Source organism: Nelumbo lutea, chromosome 4 (genome assembly GCF_056320005.1).
Source record: "Nelumbo lutea isolate HS-2025 chromosome 4, American lotus-T2T, whole genome shotgun sequence".
Taxonomy (NCBI): domain Eukaryota; kingdom Viridiplantae; phylum Streptophyta; class Magnoliopsida; order Proteales; family Nelumbonaceae; genus Nelumbo; species Nelumbo lutea.
This window is the reverse complement of record NC_142687.1, coordinates 46,072,440-46,093,652: the sequence shown is the minus strand read 5'-3', so window position 1 is coordinate 46,093,652 and position 21,213 is coordinate 46,072,440. Positions and strand designations below refer to the sequence as shown.

General features: G+C 37.9%; 1 protein-coding gene and 1 long non-coding RNA gene across 2 annotated transcripts; one reads left to right on the top strand and one right to left on the bottom strand.

The window, feature by feature from the left end:
• The first annotated feature begins 2,585 nt into the window (after window positions 1-2,585).
• LOC148855554 (uncharacterized) lies at window positions 2,586-5,156 on the top strand. Its single transcript, XR_016112292.1, has 2 exons — window positions 2,586-2,960; window positions 4,879-5,156. It is a non-coding gene; the product is annotated as an uncharacterized LOC148855554 (long non-coding RNA).
• Window positions 5,157-6,539: 1,383 nt separating this feature from the next.
• On the bottom strand, window positions 6,540-17,564 carry LOC148855553 (ras-related protein RHN1). The gene is made up of 8 exons (XM_088985211.1): window positions 17,336-17,564; window positions 17,166-17,243; window positions 16,868-17,035; window positions 16,520-16,568; window positions 16,264-16,337; window positions 12,887-12,980; window positions 11,095-11,195; window positions 6,540-6,846 (listed from the first exon to the last, which is right to left on the bottom strand). The coding sequence occupies exons 1-7, from the start codon at window positions 17,372-17,374 to the stop codon at window positions 11,095-11,097; spliced, it is 603 nt and encodes a 200-aa protein (XP_088841337.1). The 5' UTR covers window positions 17,375-17,564; the 3' UTR covers window positions 6,540-6,846.
• Window positions 17,565-21,213: the final 3,649 nt, after the last annotated feature.

Sequence of the window (21,213 nt, the reverse complement as noted above, 5' to 3'; positions counted from 1 at the left end):
TTATGCTTTGATCCGTGTCAAATATTCTATTGGTTATGTCAACCTTTACACTTTGTTCCACATCAGATATTTAGCTGGTCATGTCAGTAGCCTCTATGCTTTGACCCATGTCAAATATTTCATTGGTCATGTCAGCCTTTAGGCTTTTGACCCACGTCAAATATTCTATTGGTCATGTTAGCCTCTATGCTTTGACCCACATCAGATATTCTGTTTGTCATGTCTGCCTCTATGCCTTGACCCATGTCAATATTCCATTAGTGTCATATCAACTTCTAAGCTTTGACCCACGTCTATATTGATTAAATGCAGATGATATAAATGATAATAATAAAATTGAAAAATGGAGAAAAAGGAAATTAAAAAAGAACAAAACAAAAATCAGAAAAAGAGAAGAAAAAATAAGAACGAAAGAATGATAAATAGTGATATCTAAAACTTAGAAATGAGTTATTCACATTGTGCTATGTCAAAGAGTAGTTATACGATATCAATTTCAGGATCTCTCTTAAATATTTGAAATGTTTCAATTAACTCTTTGAAAACGGAAGGAAATCTTTTAGTGATTGAACATTTGTCTTGCCTTGCTTTTAAAGATTGATCTTATGTATTTCTCCTTCAAGGCAAGTATACCTTGATTCTGTAAGGTTTTTGATACTTAGGAGGGGTTGTTTTTCCAAAAAAATAAATAAATAAACCGTTCACTTTATGAATTGCTTTTAACATAGTTTTCTTTGTGACAAATGTACCCTGATTCCGTAAGGTTTCTAATACGTAGGAGGATCTCACTTGCTAAAAGTAAATAGTTTTCACGAGTTGCTTTTAGTGTTTTCTTTTACAGCAAATGTACCCTAATTCCAAAGGTTCTTGATACCTAGGAAAGATCACTTTGCCAAGAACAAAATGGTTTATACATGATGGAATGATGTTGCATGGGAACCTTTCTCCTTCACATCAATCCTCCTTCCTCCTCTTTCCTCATCTTGTCCATCTTTTATGCTTATCCTTCGCAAAAATCTCTATTTGCTTCTTTTTTGTCTTTGTTGTTTCGTAGTTTCCTACTTCACAACAAAGAGGAGCTGTTGTCAACACCCAATTTTTTATTGGTCCTCTATTTGAACCCCCAATTCACCCTAAAACACCAATTAAACCATTTCGACCTTGTCAAAACCTATAGAATTCAAAGAACCCAAATCCTTAAAATCCATCGTTGAACCCACCTAATACCCTTAAAGCCCAAAAATACCCCCACTCCAAACTCCCAAAATCGCCCCCTCATACCAAATTACCAAAATACCCTCCATGACCAAATTACCCAAAACTACCCTCTTTTCAAGTTGTTGAAACTACCATCATTCCATACTCCCCAAATCACCCCCTTGTACCAGATTACTAAAATGCCCTTGACCAAATTACCAAAGCACCCCTCCTAAAGTTCTAGAAATACCCATCATGTCAAATAACCAAATTACCTCATTCCACAAGATACCCATTTACAAACTTAACAAAATACCTTTCAACACTAAAATTACCAAAATGCCCTTCATTCTTCAAATTACCTAAATATCCCTCTAAGCCTACCCCATTGGACCTCAAATTACCAATTTTCCCTATGAGCCCAAATCGCTAAATCATCCTTTTATCCCAAATTACCAAATTGCCCCCAAAACCATAAATTACAAAATTACACTTTGGACCCCAAGTTACGAACCCTCTTATCCCTTTAAACCATGACTCACCAAAACCCCCTTCCATTTTCAAGAGTTGACAAAACCTCCCCTTGCCCTCCATTATAAATAGAGGCACCATTCCCAAGAGGTTGAGGGAAGAGGGGAGATTAAATAGTATAAGAAAGGCCTAGTGAATAGAGGTGACCCAAAATTGAATTGGTGGAAGGTAGGGGTGATCATTTTAGCCCAACCTAGAAATTCCAGGCTTGGGCCTGGGTTTTGTGTTCAGGCCTGGCCCGAGCCCAAGCCCACATCAGGCCCATAAATTTTAGGGTCGGGCTTGGGCTTAATACTTCAAACCAGACATAGGCCCAACCCAGCCCACATATATTTAAACTTACACATTTTGTGTATAACGTATACATATGTATACATGTTATTTTACATTATATTATATATTTTATATATAAATATTATAACATGACATGTATAAATGTATAAAATAAGTTTATATGCATGTTATGTCATTTAATATATAGATATGTAATGTTTTATATATGAGTGACATTGGCCCAGAATCAGGCTCGGCCCGGCCCAACCCGGGCCCATATAGACTTGGGCTAGGGGTTATGTTTCAGGCTCAGAACCTCGGGCCTGGGCCTAAGCTATAGCCCTTATCATAAGTGCAAAGCCCGGCCCAGCTCGACCCATGATCACCCCTAGTGGGAGGACTTCGAGAATAGAGAAGGGATGAGAGTAGGGTTGCAAGTTAGGTTGGCCCGACTTAACAGTTTACACTGTTTCAGGCTCAGGTTTCAGGTTGGGCCTATTGAAAATTTGACAAAATCTCAACCCTAACCCGGAAAAGTTGCACCCCTAGATGAGAGAGAGCCAGAATGGTTTCAAAATTAGTGAGAGGGCTTCGAGAGTAGAGAAGAGACAAGAGTGCTAATGGTTTTAGAGGAGAAAGGTCTTCGAGAGTTCGAGAGAAAGCACAAGAGAGGAAGAGAGCGATGAGAGAAGGTTTTTGAGAGAGTGAAGAGAGAGAGATGAAAGAGAATTCTTCAAAGAGCAAAGGGGGAAGATGAGCTTAGAACGATTCGGATAAGAAGAGGACCCACCTCAAGGGATCGGTTGAGTATTTTCTAGGCAAACCTCAGAAGGGTGCCCTGGGTTTGAAGTATTTAGCAGAAGAAGAACACCTATTCTGCTCCATTTTCTCCTTTATGACATCTTTGTGCTGATGTAACATCTTGAAGCATTGTTTCCTCGGTCTAAGGCTATATTGAGGTAATGCCCTTACCTCATACTTAGTTGTTTAGATTTGAGTTTCATGCACTCATTAGACAGATTTTGATTTAGTTCAATTCTTTTATTAGCTTTTTTCATTCCTTCTTTTCTGTTCAACTCCTCTAGTTCTTTCGTATCTTGTATCTACGCTCTTTCAACTTTCACGAGTGTGAAAGTTGTTGCGTTTACTGGGAATTTGTAGGGGAATTGATGCGCTCTTTCAACTCTTCCGACCAGCCAACTGAATCCAAAGGTCGGGGTTCTGATAGAAAAGGGGTGGGGTTTCTCACCCTTTTTCTCAGTCCCCTGCATCCAAAAGGAGGTTGGTCTACAAGAGGAGAAAGAAACTCTCAATGACCTTCCAAATTGCCAAAAATATTGGCTCTCAATCTGATTTTTTTCTTTTTTTATATTTGTTATTTTGAAAACTATACTTAGGGATTTGGCAATCACACTGACTAGAGGGGTGCCTAATCCCTTCCCTCTTTCTCTCTCGACTTACCCAAACTAGCCTTGTCTAGGCCAAGGAGTGTGTAGTCACTAGCATTCAATTGATTTTGAAATAATGCAATTCTGGGGGCCCATCACTCCTAGTTATCTATTCTGATTGGTGGCGACTCCATCCGCTTGGCTATGAAGTGAATGGCCGAGTTTTTTCTGATGTTCACACTTATTTTATATATAAAATCATCAATCACCTTTAAACCTTCTACAATAAGATTCAAAACATGAACACCACATCAAACATGAAAATAATTATGACTACAAGGCAAAGACAATTTAAGTTGGTCATGCAAAATAGCTTGCATATTATTATTGCCTCTTGCATTATCCAAGGTTACTGTGAATATTTTGTGTTTAATACCCCGTGTTTTCAATAAATCATACATTTTTCCATATAAATAAAATGCATTATATGGAAGAAGAACATGAAAAATTTTCAAAATTTCGCTATTCAATTTCCAATTATAATCCACCTAATGTACAGTAAGACAAAGGTACCTTGAGTAAAGAAAAAAACTCACATATCACATGTCCAATAAATCCTATTAGAAACATTATTTAAAGCAAATTTATTTATTTTTCAAACAATGTACTTTAACAGTGTTCCTATTCAACCTTTTAGCATTTTCATTTAGATAACACTAAATATTTCTTATCCCTTCATATGAAAATGGATGGTATGAGCACTGAATCAAATCTCCTTGCAGATAAGAAATGATCAAATGAGGAGAGCAGGGTTTGACGCTTTTTCGAAATCTACAACTTTTTTTTCATAACAAATGATTTCAACTAAATAAATGCACAGCTTTACTTGGGCAACCATTAATATGCAACGTGGCAACTGTACATCAGGGAAAATAATTCCTGCCCAGAGTAGGCAACCCAAGATTTTGTTGGGTTTCTGTCATATGTGGAGGATGGCCCAAGAAGCCCATGTGGTATTTTTGAGCCCATGGATGAGGATATTCTTGTTCAAATAAAAATAGGAAATCTAAAACTTTTTTTTCATAACAAATGATTTCAATTAAATAAATGCACAGCTTTACTTGGGCAACCATTAATATGCAACGTGGCAACTGTACATTAGGGAAAATAATTCCTGCCCAGAGTAGGCAACCCAAGATTTTGTTGGGTTTCTGTCGTATGTGGAGGATGGCCCAAGAAGCCCATGTGGTATTTTTGAGCCCATGGATGAGGATATTCTTGTTCAAATGAAAATAGGAAAAAGAAATAACCTTTCAGTGGTGTTAGTTGCCAAAAAGATTGAGAGAAGAAGAGAAGAAAAAGGAAGAGAATCCCGTGCAAAAACGGAGAGAGAAAATGGGCGGATTCTTTAAATTTCAGTCTAAGCAGTTTTTAATCTTGTGCTCCGATCGAAGGTCGTTGGTGGTCTGATTGAGCTGAAACTTTGCAGGTATGTTCGCGATTTTAGGTTCTTCAATATGAACGGTGGAGATCTGGTTTGACTCACTGGTTTGTGAGATCTGAGTCCGCGAACAGTACCTCCGTTTTGGGTGAGATTTTTCCATTATCTTGAGATATTTGTTAGTTTCCAAGAAACGTATTTTCTTGATGATTTTTTTGATGATTTGCTGATTGTATAACTCTAGTTTTATTTAGAGAGAACCATTGTACAATCACTTTCTTGATAGTGAAAGTTTTTGGGTGACCGTGGTTTTTTTCTTTCCCACACTGATAAGGTTTTTCCACGTAAATTTGGTTGTGTTCTTGTGTGCTTGTTCTTTGGTTTAAGCTCTACTAAATTGTTTCCTAACAGATTCACACAAAGAGGGAGAAAGATATTTTTTCCACTGTTTTTGAAACTTGATTATAATTTTCTTGATTTCGTGATTCTCCCTACAGTTTTTCCCCAAAACATCACATCCATCATGTGCCGTCATGTGCCGTGTACAAATACAGTTTGACCAAATTTGTACCGCTAACATTCCTCCATGGATGGGCTGTGAGTAGTCCATCCACGAGAGAGATCAGCTTCCGTCAATGTAAATCCATGCCCACACCGTTCTAACTGCCTTTTGCAACCTTGCATTGAAAATATTTTCTTATGAAATAAAAAATAAGTATGGAAATATTCTCAATATAAGGCTGTAGAGGCTGTTCGAACAGGCTTTGCCCTGACCTAAGCCAAACTCTCCACAAGAACATCCATGAGAAAATGTGTAGTGGAGATCACATCAGTGCCCCAGACGGCACACCCCACATGCACAATAGATTGTTGGGATGTGTGAGGTGCCCGAAACAGTGTAAACTGAACTCTGCTCAGTGGGGGCACTGTGGTAGGGGTGCAACTTTTTTGGGTTAGAATTGAGATTTTATCAAATTTTCAATAGTCCCAACCCGAAACCCGAGCCCGAAACAGTGTAAACTGTTAACTTGGGCCAACCCAACTTGCACCCCTACCATGTGGGAAGCCCATCCGAAGTCGATTAACAATAACACCCCATTTGAGAGGGCTTTTGGTTGATTGAGCTTGCATTGACCGACCATTTCGGAGAAGATAGCTTCATTGGAAAATCAAATTTGCTGCTCATATAAGCTTATTTTGAACTTTCCAGCAAGGTTCAAAATATCGATACACCCGATGGGCGCATCGGGCGTATCGATACAGCTTTTAGTGTTTTTTTTTTTCGTAACTGGTTCAGAAGAGACTGTTTAAGCCGCCTTCACACCCTGAACTGGTCAGACCCCAACCCACTGTAGAAGAGTATCGGAGGGTCCAGAACGATACGTGTCGGCCAATACGGGCTGACGTGTCGATACTTTTGAACCTTTGTTTCCAGTAACTTTTCAGACAGATTTACAGCTTTCTTTGGGTTTCACAGCTCATGTAACGCCAAGAGATGTTAGTAAAATCCCTAACAAACGGGCATTAAAAAGAAAAGGCAAAAAGGTGCGACAGCTTTCCATACGTCAAAGCAGCCGAAGCAAAGAATTTTAGTCCAATAGAGCTCCAATGTGTTTACCGTTTATGGCAATGTGGGCCAACCGCCGATAATTCAGTCCGAGATTTTCATCATTACAGGTTTAACAGTCTTCAGAACATTGCTTTGGATATACCAATCAAAAGCTTCAAACTTTTTATTTTCTTCCCGGACACAGATACTTAAGCTGCCAGCATATCAAATAAAAGAAAAAACATTTGAATTACACTATTTATATATTTTTTCAAATTTTCTGCTCAATAAGTTTCGTCAAACAAACACCACTACTCATTTACAGGGTTCAGCAACAACAACGCTTAGAAATGGCCAAACTGGAGGAAGAGACGACAAAGAACCTCCTATTGCAGGTGAGAGATGTGCTCAATGTATCTTTCGACGAAATCGTCCCAACAAAGAACCTCCCATGTTTTTTGAGTAACCTGTAAATACAAACAAGAAAACATCAGTAAATGGGTCTATAGGAAATCCATTACCATAAAAACAGGCACATACGCATGCAAATGGGTCAAGTCTCATTTAGTCCGCCGTAGAATTTGGAAAGAATCAACCGTCTCAGTCTCCGCAGACTCCACCATTGGTTCTCTTCAATAAATGAAGCAGGTATGCTCCTGAAGCCTACCTCTTTGCTCCATTAAAATTTCCTAAATTAAATTAATCCAAGTTGGAAATACTTAAATGGATCATCCATCAGTTTTCGGTTTTCCCCTTAGCATCCAGTAATAAATCGGACAGCTACATCTTAATCATTTTGTTGATAATATGTATAAAATATTATCAGTACCAACTTGTCATGTTTCTAGTGTGGCAATTGCAGGGTCGGTGGATTGGATAGAGTACAAGCTGATGACCAAAGCATCCACTAACCACCCACACCCATAGGTACCCTTGATCCCAAACCTTTTAACTTTTCCTCTCAATTTCCCAAACCCGTTAAACCCATCCCACCCGATTATCATATGATCGAGCTAAACTTTTCTTCAAATTCAATATTAAGTATACAAAAAAGTTCTTCAAAATTCATTATCAACCAAACATTCAACAAGAAAAAACATTACATAGAATGCTTCATATAAAAGAACAAAACAAAATAGTGTAAGTCAAAAAATAAATAAAACTGATTGACATAAGAGAGTTGTTATTTCAAGAACTCTTGCTGCCTTCTAATCCTCATTGGAACATCATCCTCAACTGAAGATATGTACATTGAATCAGCTATTGAAGAAGATCCTACATATCTAGATATTTTACAATAAGATAATCATTTCAAAACGAGTTCGAGTTTGAATTTGAATTTTGAAAAATAGATACCATTTGCAATCTTAATTACAGCAATAAAATTTTAAAAATAATAAATAGATAGCATTTGCAATCCCAAATCCTAATAACATTATTTTAAAGACCATTTGAATTTAGAAATAATTACCTTTAAAATTAATTGATAAAAATTTAAAATTCATTCACAAATATTTCACCTAGAACTATTGTTTGGATTGGACTTAAACTTAAACAAACCAATTGATTCTTAATTTGACTTTAGACAAATAGATGCCATTTGTATTTTGCAATCTTAAATCCTAATTATGTTAATTTAAAATCCATTTAAATTTAATAATAATTATGTCAATAAAATTTTAAAATTAACTAATAAATTAAATTCATAGACAAGCAACTCACCTAATAATACTTGGATTGGACTTGAACCTAACCAATTGCCCCAAACTTACAAATTAACCAATTAGGAATGTCATAGGCCACAGGGCTCCTTTGTCAGTTCGTCCTAGCTTCTACTTAATTAATTTCTCTTAATATATTATATATTATAAATTATTTTATACTATATATTAAGGTCGGGACAGGTCAGATACCCAAAAAATTCCCATTTATACAGCATTAATGTGGGTTGCACCCCAACCTAATAACTCACACCAACAACTATGACCTAACCAGTGGAGAGAAGAGAGAGGAAGTGCAGATCCGTGCCTACCCACTTAAACTCAACCTAGTGGATGAGATAAAGCCAAGCCTTCTTATTCATGAGAACACTGGAGCTTCACACCATCAAGATTTAGAGCAGGAAATGCATTCCTCTAAAATACCTTTTGCATGGCAAAAAAATGAAGTTACCATGGACTTAGATGGCAACTAGGAAATGGTAACAAAATAAAACTCTAGGTAGTTAACTGGCTATGGATAAATTTCTTTCAGACTTTTCTCAGCAGAAGGATTCTAGTTAACCTCAAGAAAAACTTGGAAGCTCAAAAGAACAATGTTGTACAGTAAAAGCCACCCCCATTCCCTCATGCCTTGACAGGATTTCTTGTTTCAGGGACCAGACCTAAGGGTAAGTTCTCAACTAAATCTTACTATGCTTCCTGAGATAATAAAACCAGAACAATATGATCACATACTGGCCAAGGTCCAGAAGATTGGCTGCCCGCCATAGGACTGATGTTCCTATGGTTCTTGATCTGAAATAAACTAAAGTTGCTCATTAAAAAAACAGATTTTCCTTTAACAGTAACACATTTATAATTCAAATGTTTTTATTTTGATCAGTAATAATATGAATTTATTAAACAAAATTTTAAGTATAAAATTATACAATTTAGAGACCCATTTGTGAATACAAAATGGAGCATTGCCCACGCTCTCTCCCCTCATTCCAAATTATTACAATTCAGCCTAAAACATTTATTTATATTGACCCCTGCTTGGGTAACATGTCACCCCAAACCATTTGTATATCTAGTAGCCCACTTATAATACAAATTTTCATTTGCAAAGCATATTTGGAACATTGGAATTGGTTTGACAATGTAGATTCCCATGACATGGCAGTCATTTTGGAGATAATCCTCAAGTCAAAGAAAAGAGGGGAGATAGAAGATGAAGATGGTCATCTACCTAAGCCTTGTGCCCTGTCTGAACTATCATTGAGTCCAAGATTCAAAATATCGATATGCCCGATACGCCCGGCGTATCGGACGAATCGATACATTTTCTTTACTTATTTTTATTTTTTTTTCAAAACCGGTACAGGGGGGCGGTTTAGAGCTCCTCCACCCCCCGATACACCCACTGTGGGGGTGTATCAAAGAGGTCCCGGAACGATACGTATCGGCCAATACGTATCAATACTTTGAACCTTGATTGAGTCAAAGAAAAGAGGGGAGATGGAAGATGAAGATGGTCATCTACCTAAGCCTTGTACCCTGTCTGAAGTCTGAACTAACATGATCTAGGTAAAAAAAACATAAAAGCAGTGTTTAGTGTTTATATTATGGTTTCGTTGAATTCATTTTGTGGAAAGAAAACTAATCCTTACCTTATTCTCAAGGCATGTGCAATTGAATATGAACTCGTTGAAAAAAGTTACCCTCTTCCCCAACATTTATAAAATAGGTTCCTCCTAAAGGACAGTAAATAAAAAAAATAAATTTTGATGTTGCTGTTGGAAAATCAGGTTATGCTCCCATTGAACTCATTGCATGAGATGCATCAGGTAAAACCTTTGGTGGCTAGAGCTCAGTTCATCAGAAAAGTTCATAGATGCTGAAGAGTGGGCAATGAGGAAATATTCTTCTAGCTAAAGAGACAGCCAAGTAGTCTAAATCAAGGGAGATTCAAAGATGGTAGTTGATAGGTTAGATGGCTGCATAGAAACAGCATGGATGTAAGTTCCTTTGCCAGGAACTATCTATTCATGGCAGAAAAAAAAGAAGGGATTGAAGTCAATGTTGTGCATACTCTATTGAAAGGTAACTCTATAGCCGATAGGTTGGCACGAGACAAGACGGATTTCTTCAAGCTAAGTAGGATCTTATCCTTCCAGACAATTTTGTACATACTCCATTAAAGCATAACTCTGTAACTGACAGATTGGCAAATGAAACAAGAAAAAGATTTCTTCAAGCTAGATAGGATGTCATCCTTCCAGCCTAGTCTCTTACTGTAGCAGATAGTTCTGGCATGCTTCTGGTTAGACCTTGTTATTATTTCTCGCTGTGATTCTCAAAATAAATAAATAAAGATAAAAGATGTATTAATGGAAATATGTACCCCTAAAAAGTGATAAATACTTGAAGACTGGCTTAGTGCTCAGTAAGTGAAGTACCTATGCCTATTGCCAACTCAGTTATGACCTTCCTTCTAACGACATTGTAATCTAATATAAAGGAATTGGCTAGTTGTCCAAAAAGTTATTGCAATTATATACCAAAAAACAGTTATTGCCAATATAGCCACATTATAATGGCCAATGAAATATACCACAATTGTCTTTTATTCTTCTAGCATTATCATATGATCAACCACCCACCATCTCCAGATAGGTGCCCCATCTCCACTCATTTAAACTGGGCATATGACTCAAACCCAAGTCCATTAATGGCTGGATGACCCCTTGAAAAATGGATATAATACTTAACATCCAACAAGTTATTCAATCATCTGAACATGGTACACCTAAGATGTGTTTCCCTTTCCATCCACCTACCTACATTCTTTGAGGTAACCATACTTAGTGTTTCCCTTAATATCCACCAGCCTACATTAGTGATCTAGCTGGGCATCAATTAGTACCAACTGCCTTATTAATGGATACTGAAACAGAACAATGCAGATTCTCAAAAGAAAAATAGCATCTGAAAAGGGAATTTAGGAAATACTTAGGAACAGCATGCTGCAGAACGGGATCTTTCTGCTGGTCTATCCACTAGAACCATCCCTGCTGGATTCTGAGCAGGCTGAGCTCGAGGCAACCTCTTAGCTGATTGCACCAAGCAAAAAAGGAAAAATAAGATCACTATAACAGAACAAATAAACCAAGTAAGAAGAAAACAGAAAGCTAAGAAGCATTAAAACAGCTAGCTGCATGAACATATATAACCAAAGCAATAATGAAATGGAATAAAGTTGATAAGTGCTTATTTTGGTAACGAAAGAACTTGACAATCAATAAAATCTGAGAACAAATATTACCCCAAGAATGGACCATCTGCACTAAAAATAACACAATTGAACATTTGAAAAAAAATATATGTCAGAGAAGTTTTAGCATCAAATAATTCACTCATACCACTTGAAAACATGGAATGGGTAGAACCATTACTGAGAAGCTAGTTAGCAATTCAGTGGCTGAAAACTCTAAAGCTCTTTGAAGCATACTCTTTTGAAGACCTATGGAGAAGCTAGTTAGCAGTGGCTGATACTTCTACCAGGAAGGATAGACATGTGGCTGAATGGATGCCATTAGGGGAGGAGTTTATTAAGCTAAACTTTGGTGGAAGTAGCTGAGGAAATCCAGGACCTTCAGGCATAGGAGTGCTGAGAAACAAAGACAATAGCATTATATCTTTGTACTCAAGTCCTATGGGTGTGGGAGACTGTTTAAGGGCCGAATTACTTGCTCATGTACAAGGAATCCAGCTTGCAAATCAGCTAGGCATAGAGCATCTGATTATTTTAGGGGATTCCCAGGTGATAGTGGACTGACTGAAGGACCCGGAAACTGTGATCTGGGGTTTTAGAGATCTTTTCAAAAAGGTTAAATAACTAACAAGGAATATGGCAATCAGAGTTCAATGGGTAGGCAGATCAACAAACTCAATGGATGATTCACTTGCAAAACAAGGGGTTCTTCGTGCTACTTTATTTTGGGCTTCTGTGTAATTTCATTTGTACTTATAATTCTGTAACTAGTTTTAAAGGAAAAGTCGCATCTTGTGCCTTTCCATGGGTTGCATGTAACTCTTATTTGGTGGTTTAATAAAATCTTATTCATTTATCAAAAAAAAAAATTTGAACCAATAAGGAAGAACTTGAAAATAATGACATGTACGATATTGTTATCCTGCATTTTGTTGATGCAGATTCCCATTGTATCATTCTCTTTTCTCTCTTTCTTTTGGGTTGGGTGGGGAGGGGTGGGGAGCATAAGTATGTGACTATGCCCAAATGTCCTCTGATCTGAACAAAAAAAAATTGTAGAATTTTCATATTTTTGTTTTAGGCAGAGTTTGGGAGTGCTTATTTGAAAAATAAGTCTTATTGGATAAGTGTTTCTTCTAATTGGTGAAAAGGCACTTATTTCAAAAGGGGCAGTATAGGTATTTTCAAGATGATGTGGCAGGCCAAGACAGGCCAAAAAGGAGATGAGCACTTAAAAATAAGTCCAAATTCTGTGATTAAGCATTTATTTGGGCTTATTTCCCAAACGCAAATAAGAGCTTATTGGTGTGAGATCCTGGCCCAAAATAAGTGCCTATTTTTAAGCACTCCCAAACTTAGCCTTAAGCTAGAAGGATAAAACATTGTTTTATTTTAGTTTTTTTTTTTTTTTCAGAATCTCATCTGACCATCTTAGCAGCTACTGCATTTCATGGTTCTGGTTCCAAATTAAGCTAATGATGGACATCGATTTCTTTTGCAAATCAGCAATGAGGAGAAACCATAGCAAACCTATTTCATAGAATATGTCATTGACATTGATGGCAGTTTTGGCAGACGTTTCCATGAAGAAAAGGCCATTCTCCTCAGCATATGTGTGTGCTTCCTGCAACAGAGTAACGTGATAAATATGGAAATTTACGATATAAAAAACCTATTATAACATGAAAATTTATGCAAATTAGATTGAATACAATTTATACAACAGAGAAGAAATCCTAGAATCATATACTAAGAGTTCTGTGAACAGTTGCAACAAAAGAAAACACTCTCCAATCTGTGAAAAAACTAGAAAGTTGATCCCTTGGTAGTCAACCCCCCAATAGTCCAATACATATTATTCCCATCCACCCCTGATTGGCAAAGCATCCACTAAACTACACTGATCTTTGTATCCCTAAAAATTGTGCTCTCAACTCACTAACCAGTTACCTTTTGTTTTTCTTGATAAATAAGATGGAATTTCATTAAGATTTCAAAGGACATATGCATACAAACAGAGGGACAAGGTTCAAAGTATTGATACAATATGAGTTTCGTCTGTATCGTATCGGTACTTAGAAACGGCCAAAACTCCCTTTTTTTAGTTTTTTTTTCAAATTTTGGTTTTCTGGGAAGCTTTTAGCATGCTTTTTATTATTAAAAAAAATTGGGGGTCCAAAACACCTGGAAACAGGCATTTTGGACCGTATTGTTTTCAAAAGATACAATACGATACGCCCGATACGGGGCGTATCGTATCGATACTTTGAACCATGAGAGGGAGGTAAGCTACCTTAACTAACCTGCAACCAGCAAAACAACTCACTTACCAGTTACCTTACTTCCCTTATGGTGCATCTGTACTCTATATTGCCATGGGGCTGGTTTGTTGTTTCTTATCCCGCCCAGAACAACACAGGAATCACCTTCCAATACAATGTCCATGTAATTTAATCACTTATCCATTTTCAAACTTGAAGAGATAGCAGTTCAGCTTGTCCTATGGGTACTACATGAAAATTATTAAACCTTTAAACTTATTCTAAGTAGAGGAAGTGATTATCTTGACATTTTGTAGCCATTTTAGAAGCATCATTTTTATCACTTTATAACAATGTAAGTATTTATAAGTGAATGTTCATTTACAATTTTTTGAAGAGAAAGATAACTTATATTCAAAAAGGGGAGAGGGATGTACAAACAGGCCAAAAAAACACAAAAAGAAGAGCCTATAACAAACTAAGATGGAAAAGAGTTAGCACTATACAAAAAATCCCTTCCCAATCCTTGCTTTGCTAAAACATCTGCAGTTCTATTGATCTCCCAGGGAATCTATCTAAAGGTCCAGTTCAGTAGTGAAGACAGCTCAAGAATTTCTGCAAGGAGGTGAGCTAGCCTCCATGGACCCTCATCTGATTCTTTATGTCCACTTAATGGTAACTCTAGAGTCTCTTCTACTGCTAATGGACTGAAATGGAGCCTCTTAGCAACTCTAAATCCTTCTAGAAGGGAGTGGACTTCTGATTCTGAGGCATCTGCAGCATGAACTGGGCCACTAAAGGCCCATAAGATGTCTCCAGTAGAGTTCTCACAGTACCCCCTATTCCAGCTGCTGATGGAGGAAGCAGCGACCATGTAAAACTGCCATCAAACTGCAACAGGTAATCACACTCCCTACTTGAGGGAGGAAGAGTTAGTACAGTTGGAGAGGAAGGGGAAGTATACAGGATTTGCAGCCAGATTCTTTGTAACTCCCCTCTGCTCACCCTATCAAAGGGTTGGTGGACCAGCATCCAAGAGAAGATTTGGGATAAGATCATCTCGTTTACAATTTAATATTTAAAATGTTAGAAAATACTTATAACAAACCTATTAGAATTTTCAACATTTCTGACATCTCTTATTTTTATGTGGTCAACGTTTCTACTAAAACCAACATTTTAAACCTTGACTAAATCCAAATATTTGAAATGAAACTGACAAATGTAAAAAAAAAAAATGAAAATCAAGAATATGAAGAGCTAAAAGGCTTTAGTGTACTAAGATGCCTGAAGTAGGCGTAAAAAAAAAAAAAGCATGTCTGAAGTAGACACCAACATAAAATGGAAGCTTCATTCTCATAAATATACTCATGTCCAACATAATATCACTATTATGTCCAAAAGTTAGGTCTTCATCCAGTCCAACACCCCCCCCCAAAGAGTTCAGAAAGCTGTGACCAACATTGGGTAGTGGAATTTCATGCATACAACCTCATACAGTTTGGAATTTTAGTTCAGACTTTGTAAAGTAGAACGACTAACATGTTCTTCTATACATGCATTCACATTAACTAAATTACCTCAAGATCCCCCAAGTCACATCATAAAAAACATACCATTCTCATAAATCTAATCATGTTCAATACAAAATGACTATCACTGTCAAACACATACTATCATATATCCAACCCTGCATAGTTTGACATTTCAGTTAAGATTTTGTTAAGTACAACTAATTATATCAGACACATAAGATCATATATCACATTAACTAAATTATATCAGAGAAGCATCTTATGATGTATGATACTCTGTTGGGTAGACATTTGTGAAAACTTAAGTCAAGATTAAAAGCAGCCACTTTGTGCCAAAACTTCCAATAGTTAGGACCATATCCATTCAACCCCTCTCGAGACCCTGGGTAACCAAGACCAACATAGGGTAACAACCCTTTTAATAGAAATACATCCATTGTTCCTAACTGAGGCATTATATAAGGCACACATACATGGAAAAGTAGTTGAGAAATAATAGATGGATTAATGCTGAGATTTAATGTTATTACTAGATTTTATTTACAGACTTAGATCATATTTTAGAGCCTACTTTTCCTAGATAGATGGCACATGATCTACATGAGCAAATAAAACATTAATAAACCATCTTATCATATCAGAAATATGGGAATTCATTTTATTAAGGGAACATGGGAAATGAAAGTAGAACCAATAGGAACAGCAGGGTAGTGACAGACAACATAAACTAATTGTGAAAAATATTCAGATATTTTGATTTCTTCATACTTCTATGAGTTGAAGTATGAAGAAATCCTAAGAAGGTATCCCTCATACTCAAGTTGATGCATAAATCACAAGTTAGTGACACTAAGATCACTACATTATTGACTAAGGATCAAGATGATAGAACAAGAATAAATAAATCCTTAAGGCCTATTCACTGCTTTGGGGAGGAACAGATGTACATAGCCTTATCCCTGCACATACAGAGAGGCTGTTTCCAAGGTGATAATCACAATGCATTACCATAATTACCTATTATAACATGGGGATGAAACTAATAAAAGACTACTAAAAGAATCCACACATCATATATAACTGTAGAGACTATAAGGGTTAAGATACTCACCTCTGCTGTCACCTTTCTTTTATCTTCTAAGTCAGCTTTGTTCCCCGCAAGAGCCATAACCATGTTTGGATTACCTAGAGCAAAACCCAAAATCCATGTAAAATTATTTATAAAACATGGAATGCAAAATTTCCAAAAATCTCGATCCTATCCCTAAAGAAATAAAAGCAAACAAAAAGTCAATTACGCAACAAATTGGTTCTACCCTCCAATTAATCCTCCATAATTATGAAATAAGGAAGAAAACTATACACACCTTGTTTCTGAAGTTCTTGCACCCACTTCTTCGCCCGAGTGAACGACTCCTGGAGTTCAAAAAGTATTCATAGAATAATCAATAAAAACACCAAAGCTAGAACTGTTACACGTTTAAAACCTCACCCAAATAATGCAAAATCAGTGGTTTAGAACTGCAGATCAAACTCATCGATTGAGTTACAAAATGAATGTACAAACAATCCAATTATTGATCAAATATCAAATTCATTACTATGAAAAGAAATATTCAAATTCATTAATTTCCCAGAAAGTAAATAATCTACCATTAAAATTAAAAGAAACTAAAAACGTAGAGAGGGTTAAATAACAAAATTAAGCATCAGACCATGCTAGTTATGTCGTAGACGATTATGGCAGCAGCTGCTCCTCTGTAATACATGGGTGCCAAGCTATGGTACCTCTCTTGGCCGGCGGTATCCCAAATCTCAAATTTTACTGTCGCATCGTTCACCGCCAGCGTCTGCGAGAAAAACGCCGCTCCAATTGTCGACTCCTATCATCATAACAGCAAAAAGGCAAGGAACTCAACAGAAACTTAAATAATAGATGAATTTCAAACCCTAACCTACAATGAAAACCTTAAACAATCAAACTCATGATCAATTCTCTGAACAAAAAGCCACCTGGAATTCAAGGAATTGCCCCTTGACAAACCTCAGAACCAGACTCGATTTCCCAGCACCCATATCACCGAGAAGAACCTGTAATTGAACGAAAAGCACAATTAAAAAAAAAAAAAGACTACTGTAACACCGGAAATTGAAATTGAAACCCTAGTTAGGTGTTGACTTACGAGCTTAGCATTCAGATTGTTATTTCCGATTGTCGCCATGGAAATTGCAGATCAAAGACCTTCAATTTACAGAGAAAAACAACAAAACAAAGCCTTCTGAACCTCAAATTTGAAAAACCAAACCTTCAAACAAAGCACGGAATTGGACCAGAAGGGAGGAAAATCTAGAGGAAGAAACCAAAACGAGACGAAGACTAGCCTTTAAAGTTAAACCTGTTTACTTACTCACGCCTATGTCCGGGCCCACTTCCTTTGTACAAAATTACAAAAATACCATTCGTTCTCGAATGATCGATTTATACGTATAACCTTTTTTGATTACCGGGTAGCACGACCCAAAAACTTGTCACCTGAGAGATTCGATATCTAACTTTTTATTGAAATTATATACATCGAGTTCTATGTAGCCAATTTTGGGATGATATCTTGATTAAATCAAGAACGTTCAAAATATTGACTTTAATGTCCTCACTAGCTTTGATTCTATATACATCGTGTAGTACTTAGGGTGTTTGTATACGGAAGCTGAATCGATTCTTTTCTTTGTGTAACGTAGGAGACAGAATCTGCTCCTCACACCTGGCGCCTCACACACACATCCTACCATGCATTGGGAACATCTCCCATACTTATTAATTATTATTCACGTGAGATATTCCCAATGCACAATGGATGTGCATGTGAGACACCCATTTGAGGAGTAGATCCTATCTCATAACCAGGAGGGTGGGGGACGAGACGAAGATGTAGGGTTAAAATTGAGACCTAACTGAATCATTAAGGCTTTGCTTTGCACTGTGGTAGGGAAATGTTTACTTATAACCATGGTTTTAAAATGAGCCAGGTTTTGCTAAACACGACGGTTGTTCAGCAAGCTGTGAAATCATGGTTTTAAAAGGTGTGGGCCCTGGCGTGAAATCTTATCATTAGTTTTATAGCCTACCATTATGTTAAATTAATCTGAATTCTTTGATATTAAACACTTTTTTAAAACACGACATCTCAAATATTTTATATTAGGGAAATTTTACAATTAATACCTTATACTTTGGACCTAATGCTATTTTGGTCCTCGAACTTTAATATGCGACAATTAATACCCAAACTTTTAAAATGTGACAATCTAGTTCCTATCGTTAACTAGCTATTAACCAGCCATTAAGTGGCATTTGAAAAAGACACAAATGTCTTCAAGTGTTATTTAATTTTCTTTATCAACCATCAAAATATTGACAAAAAATTAATAGTCCCAAATCATTGCATAGAAAAGGCAATGATTTGGGACCCCAACTTTCTTGAATAGAAAAAGCAATGATTTGAGACTTAATTTTTTATGAATGTTTGGATGGTTGATAAAGAAAATTAGATGACACTTGAAGGGCTCTTGTATGTGCAAAAATCTTTCTAAGTAAAAAAGTTTTTCTAAGTGTTGGTTATCCCGAAGTGCCAGATTAGCAAGATGGACTCTAGGTGGGATTAATCTTATGTTGTTGTACGCTGAGGTGGATAGACACTATAGGGTATATACCCAACTTGTCTATGCACGGGCTACTTAGAGGCGATTGGTTATGCTAAAGTGCCATGATAGCGAGCTGGACTCCAGGTAGGAACAACCATGTGTTTGTTGTACACTGAGGTGGATAGACACTATAGGGTATATACCTGACCTGTCCATGCACGGGCTACTTACTTGCCCAAGTTAAGGAGGCGATTGGGGATTGTTATGCCTATGCCAAGGGGGCGACTAGGACTTATCTGCTTATGCCAAAGAGGCGACTAGGACTTTTTTAGTGCTGAGGTCTTTTGTCAACTCGACACAGTAGCCCTTAGGCTTCTGGGAGTGACTCACAGTCCTCTCTCCAGTCGATCATCTTTTTTTACCAGTTCAATGGTCACATAGACTTAGAGAAATTTTGCCTTGGAGTCACGGGCTCATAAGTAGTACTTTCTTAGGTTATCAATGTTCCATGCTCGAGGTACCTGCTTCCCTTCCAAAGTCTCGAGCTCATATGTGCCTTCCCTGAATACCCGCTTTACATGGTACAGACCTTCCCAATTCAGTCCAAGCTTACCTACGTCGGGCTCAGGTACCATAACTTTTCAAAGAACCAGGTCGCCAAAACAGAACTGTCATTTTCTAACACGAGCGTTATAGTACCGTGCTACTCTTTGCTGGTAGATTGCTATTCGAATGTAGGCCAGGTCTCACACCTCCTCTACCAGGTCTGGGTTGGTATAGAGCTCGTCATTGTTTGTTTCCTCATCATAAGCTTCCAATCGTAATGTGGGTACCTCGATCTCTGCCGGGATCACTGCCTCTATGCCATATGTGAGGTTGAAGGGGGTCTCACCCATCATAGTCTTAATAGTAGTTCGGTAGGTCCAAAGGACACTGGGTAGTTCGTCCACTCACAATCCCTTGGCTCGAGCTAAGCGAGCTTTCAATCCGCGAAGTATCGCCCTATTAGTTACTTCTGTTTGTTCGTTTGCTTGGGGGTGTGCCACCAAGGTAAAGTTTTGTTGAATCCCTATCTCGACACACCGGTTTTGAAACTTAACATCTTCAAACTACTTCCCATTGTCGGATATTAGCACATGGGGTAGTCCAAAGCGGCATACTATGCTTTTCCAAAAGAAAATCTGTATGTTATCGGTTGTGATCGTTACTAGGGGTTCGAGTTCCATCCACTTTGTAAAATAATCTACTGCTACAACCAAAAACCTCCTCTGCCCTATTGCTGGCGAGAAAGGACCAAGGATGTCGATTCCCCACTATGCAAAGGGTCACGGGCTGGTGAGGTATTTCAAATCAACAGCATGTTGGTGGTGGATGTTGGCATGCCTCTGACACTTGTCACACTTTTTGATGAGCTCAAGTGCATCTGCCTTCATTGTGGGCCAATAATAGCCTTACCTTAACACTTTCTCTACGGGGACTTTGCCCCCCCAAGTGTCCACCACACAAGCCTTCATGGGTGTCGAGAAGTATGTGCTCAGCTTTTGAGGGTCGCAGGCAGCGCAGATAAGGGAGCGTGAAGGATCTTCTGTACAACCATCCGTTTCTTGGCTGATTGGCACTCTACCCTCCGAGCCGCATTGCATTCTGTAGGTAGGGTCCCATGGAGCAGATTACCAGCGAGTGGGTCGATCCAGCTCGGTTCTGCTTGTGACACGGGAGTGACCTCTTTTGCCCCCCCACCTCAAGAATGCTAGGCCAAGGTTAGTCCTCTATGTACATAGTTCGCATAGTGTTGTTGCTCGTGCTCGCTAGACGTGACAAGGAATTGGCCTCAGTGTTCTCGAACCTTGGAATTTTCCTAATAAAGCAGGAAACGAAGCTATGCAGGATCTCTCTAATTTTGGCCAAGTATACTGTCATAGTGGGGTCACGGGCTTCATACTCGCCAGTGACTTTGTTGACCACTAGTTGTGAGTTGCTGCATACGATGAGGTGCTTTGCTTTCATCTCCCTTGTGAAGGTTATCCCAATGATCAACCCTTCATATTCTGCCTCATTGTTTGATGCCTCGAATTCGAATTGGAGAGCATACTCCAGCTTCACCTTGCTTGGTCCGTACAGTATCAATCCTACACCGCTTCCCTACTGGTTGGATGAGTCATCGACGTGGAGGATCCAGGGCTCCTCATTCCAGGTTAGTTCCACTCTGACTGGGGTTGGCGCCGTACTAGTTGATGTTCTCGTCGTGTGAGCTAGCTCGGTCAACTTGGGGGTTGCTGCGCCTAACGTGTACTCTGCTACAAAGTCTGCCAAGACTTGGGCTTTGACTGCTGGTCAAGGATCATACCGGATATCATATTCACTCAGCTCAATTGACCACTTCGTTAATCTTCCAAACACCTCGAGCTTGAGCAGAATT

What these genes read in the sequence shown, in the direction of transcription:
- LOC148855553 (XM_088985211.1), bottom strand. Translation starts at nt 17,374, where the DNA reads ATGGCGACAATCGGAAATAACAATCTGAATGCTAAGCTC. An exon ending in GGCAATTCCTTGAATTCCAG is followed by an intron (nt 17,036 to 17,165) that starts GTGGCTTTTTGT and finishes TTATGATGATAG; the next exon opens with GAGTCGACAATTGGAGCGGC. An exon ending in AAAGAAAGGTGACAGCAGAG is followed by an intron (nt 12,981 to 16,263) that starts GTGAGTATCTTA and finishes ACTCTGTTGCAG; the next exon opens with GAAGCACACACATATGCTGA.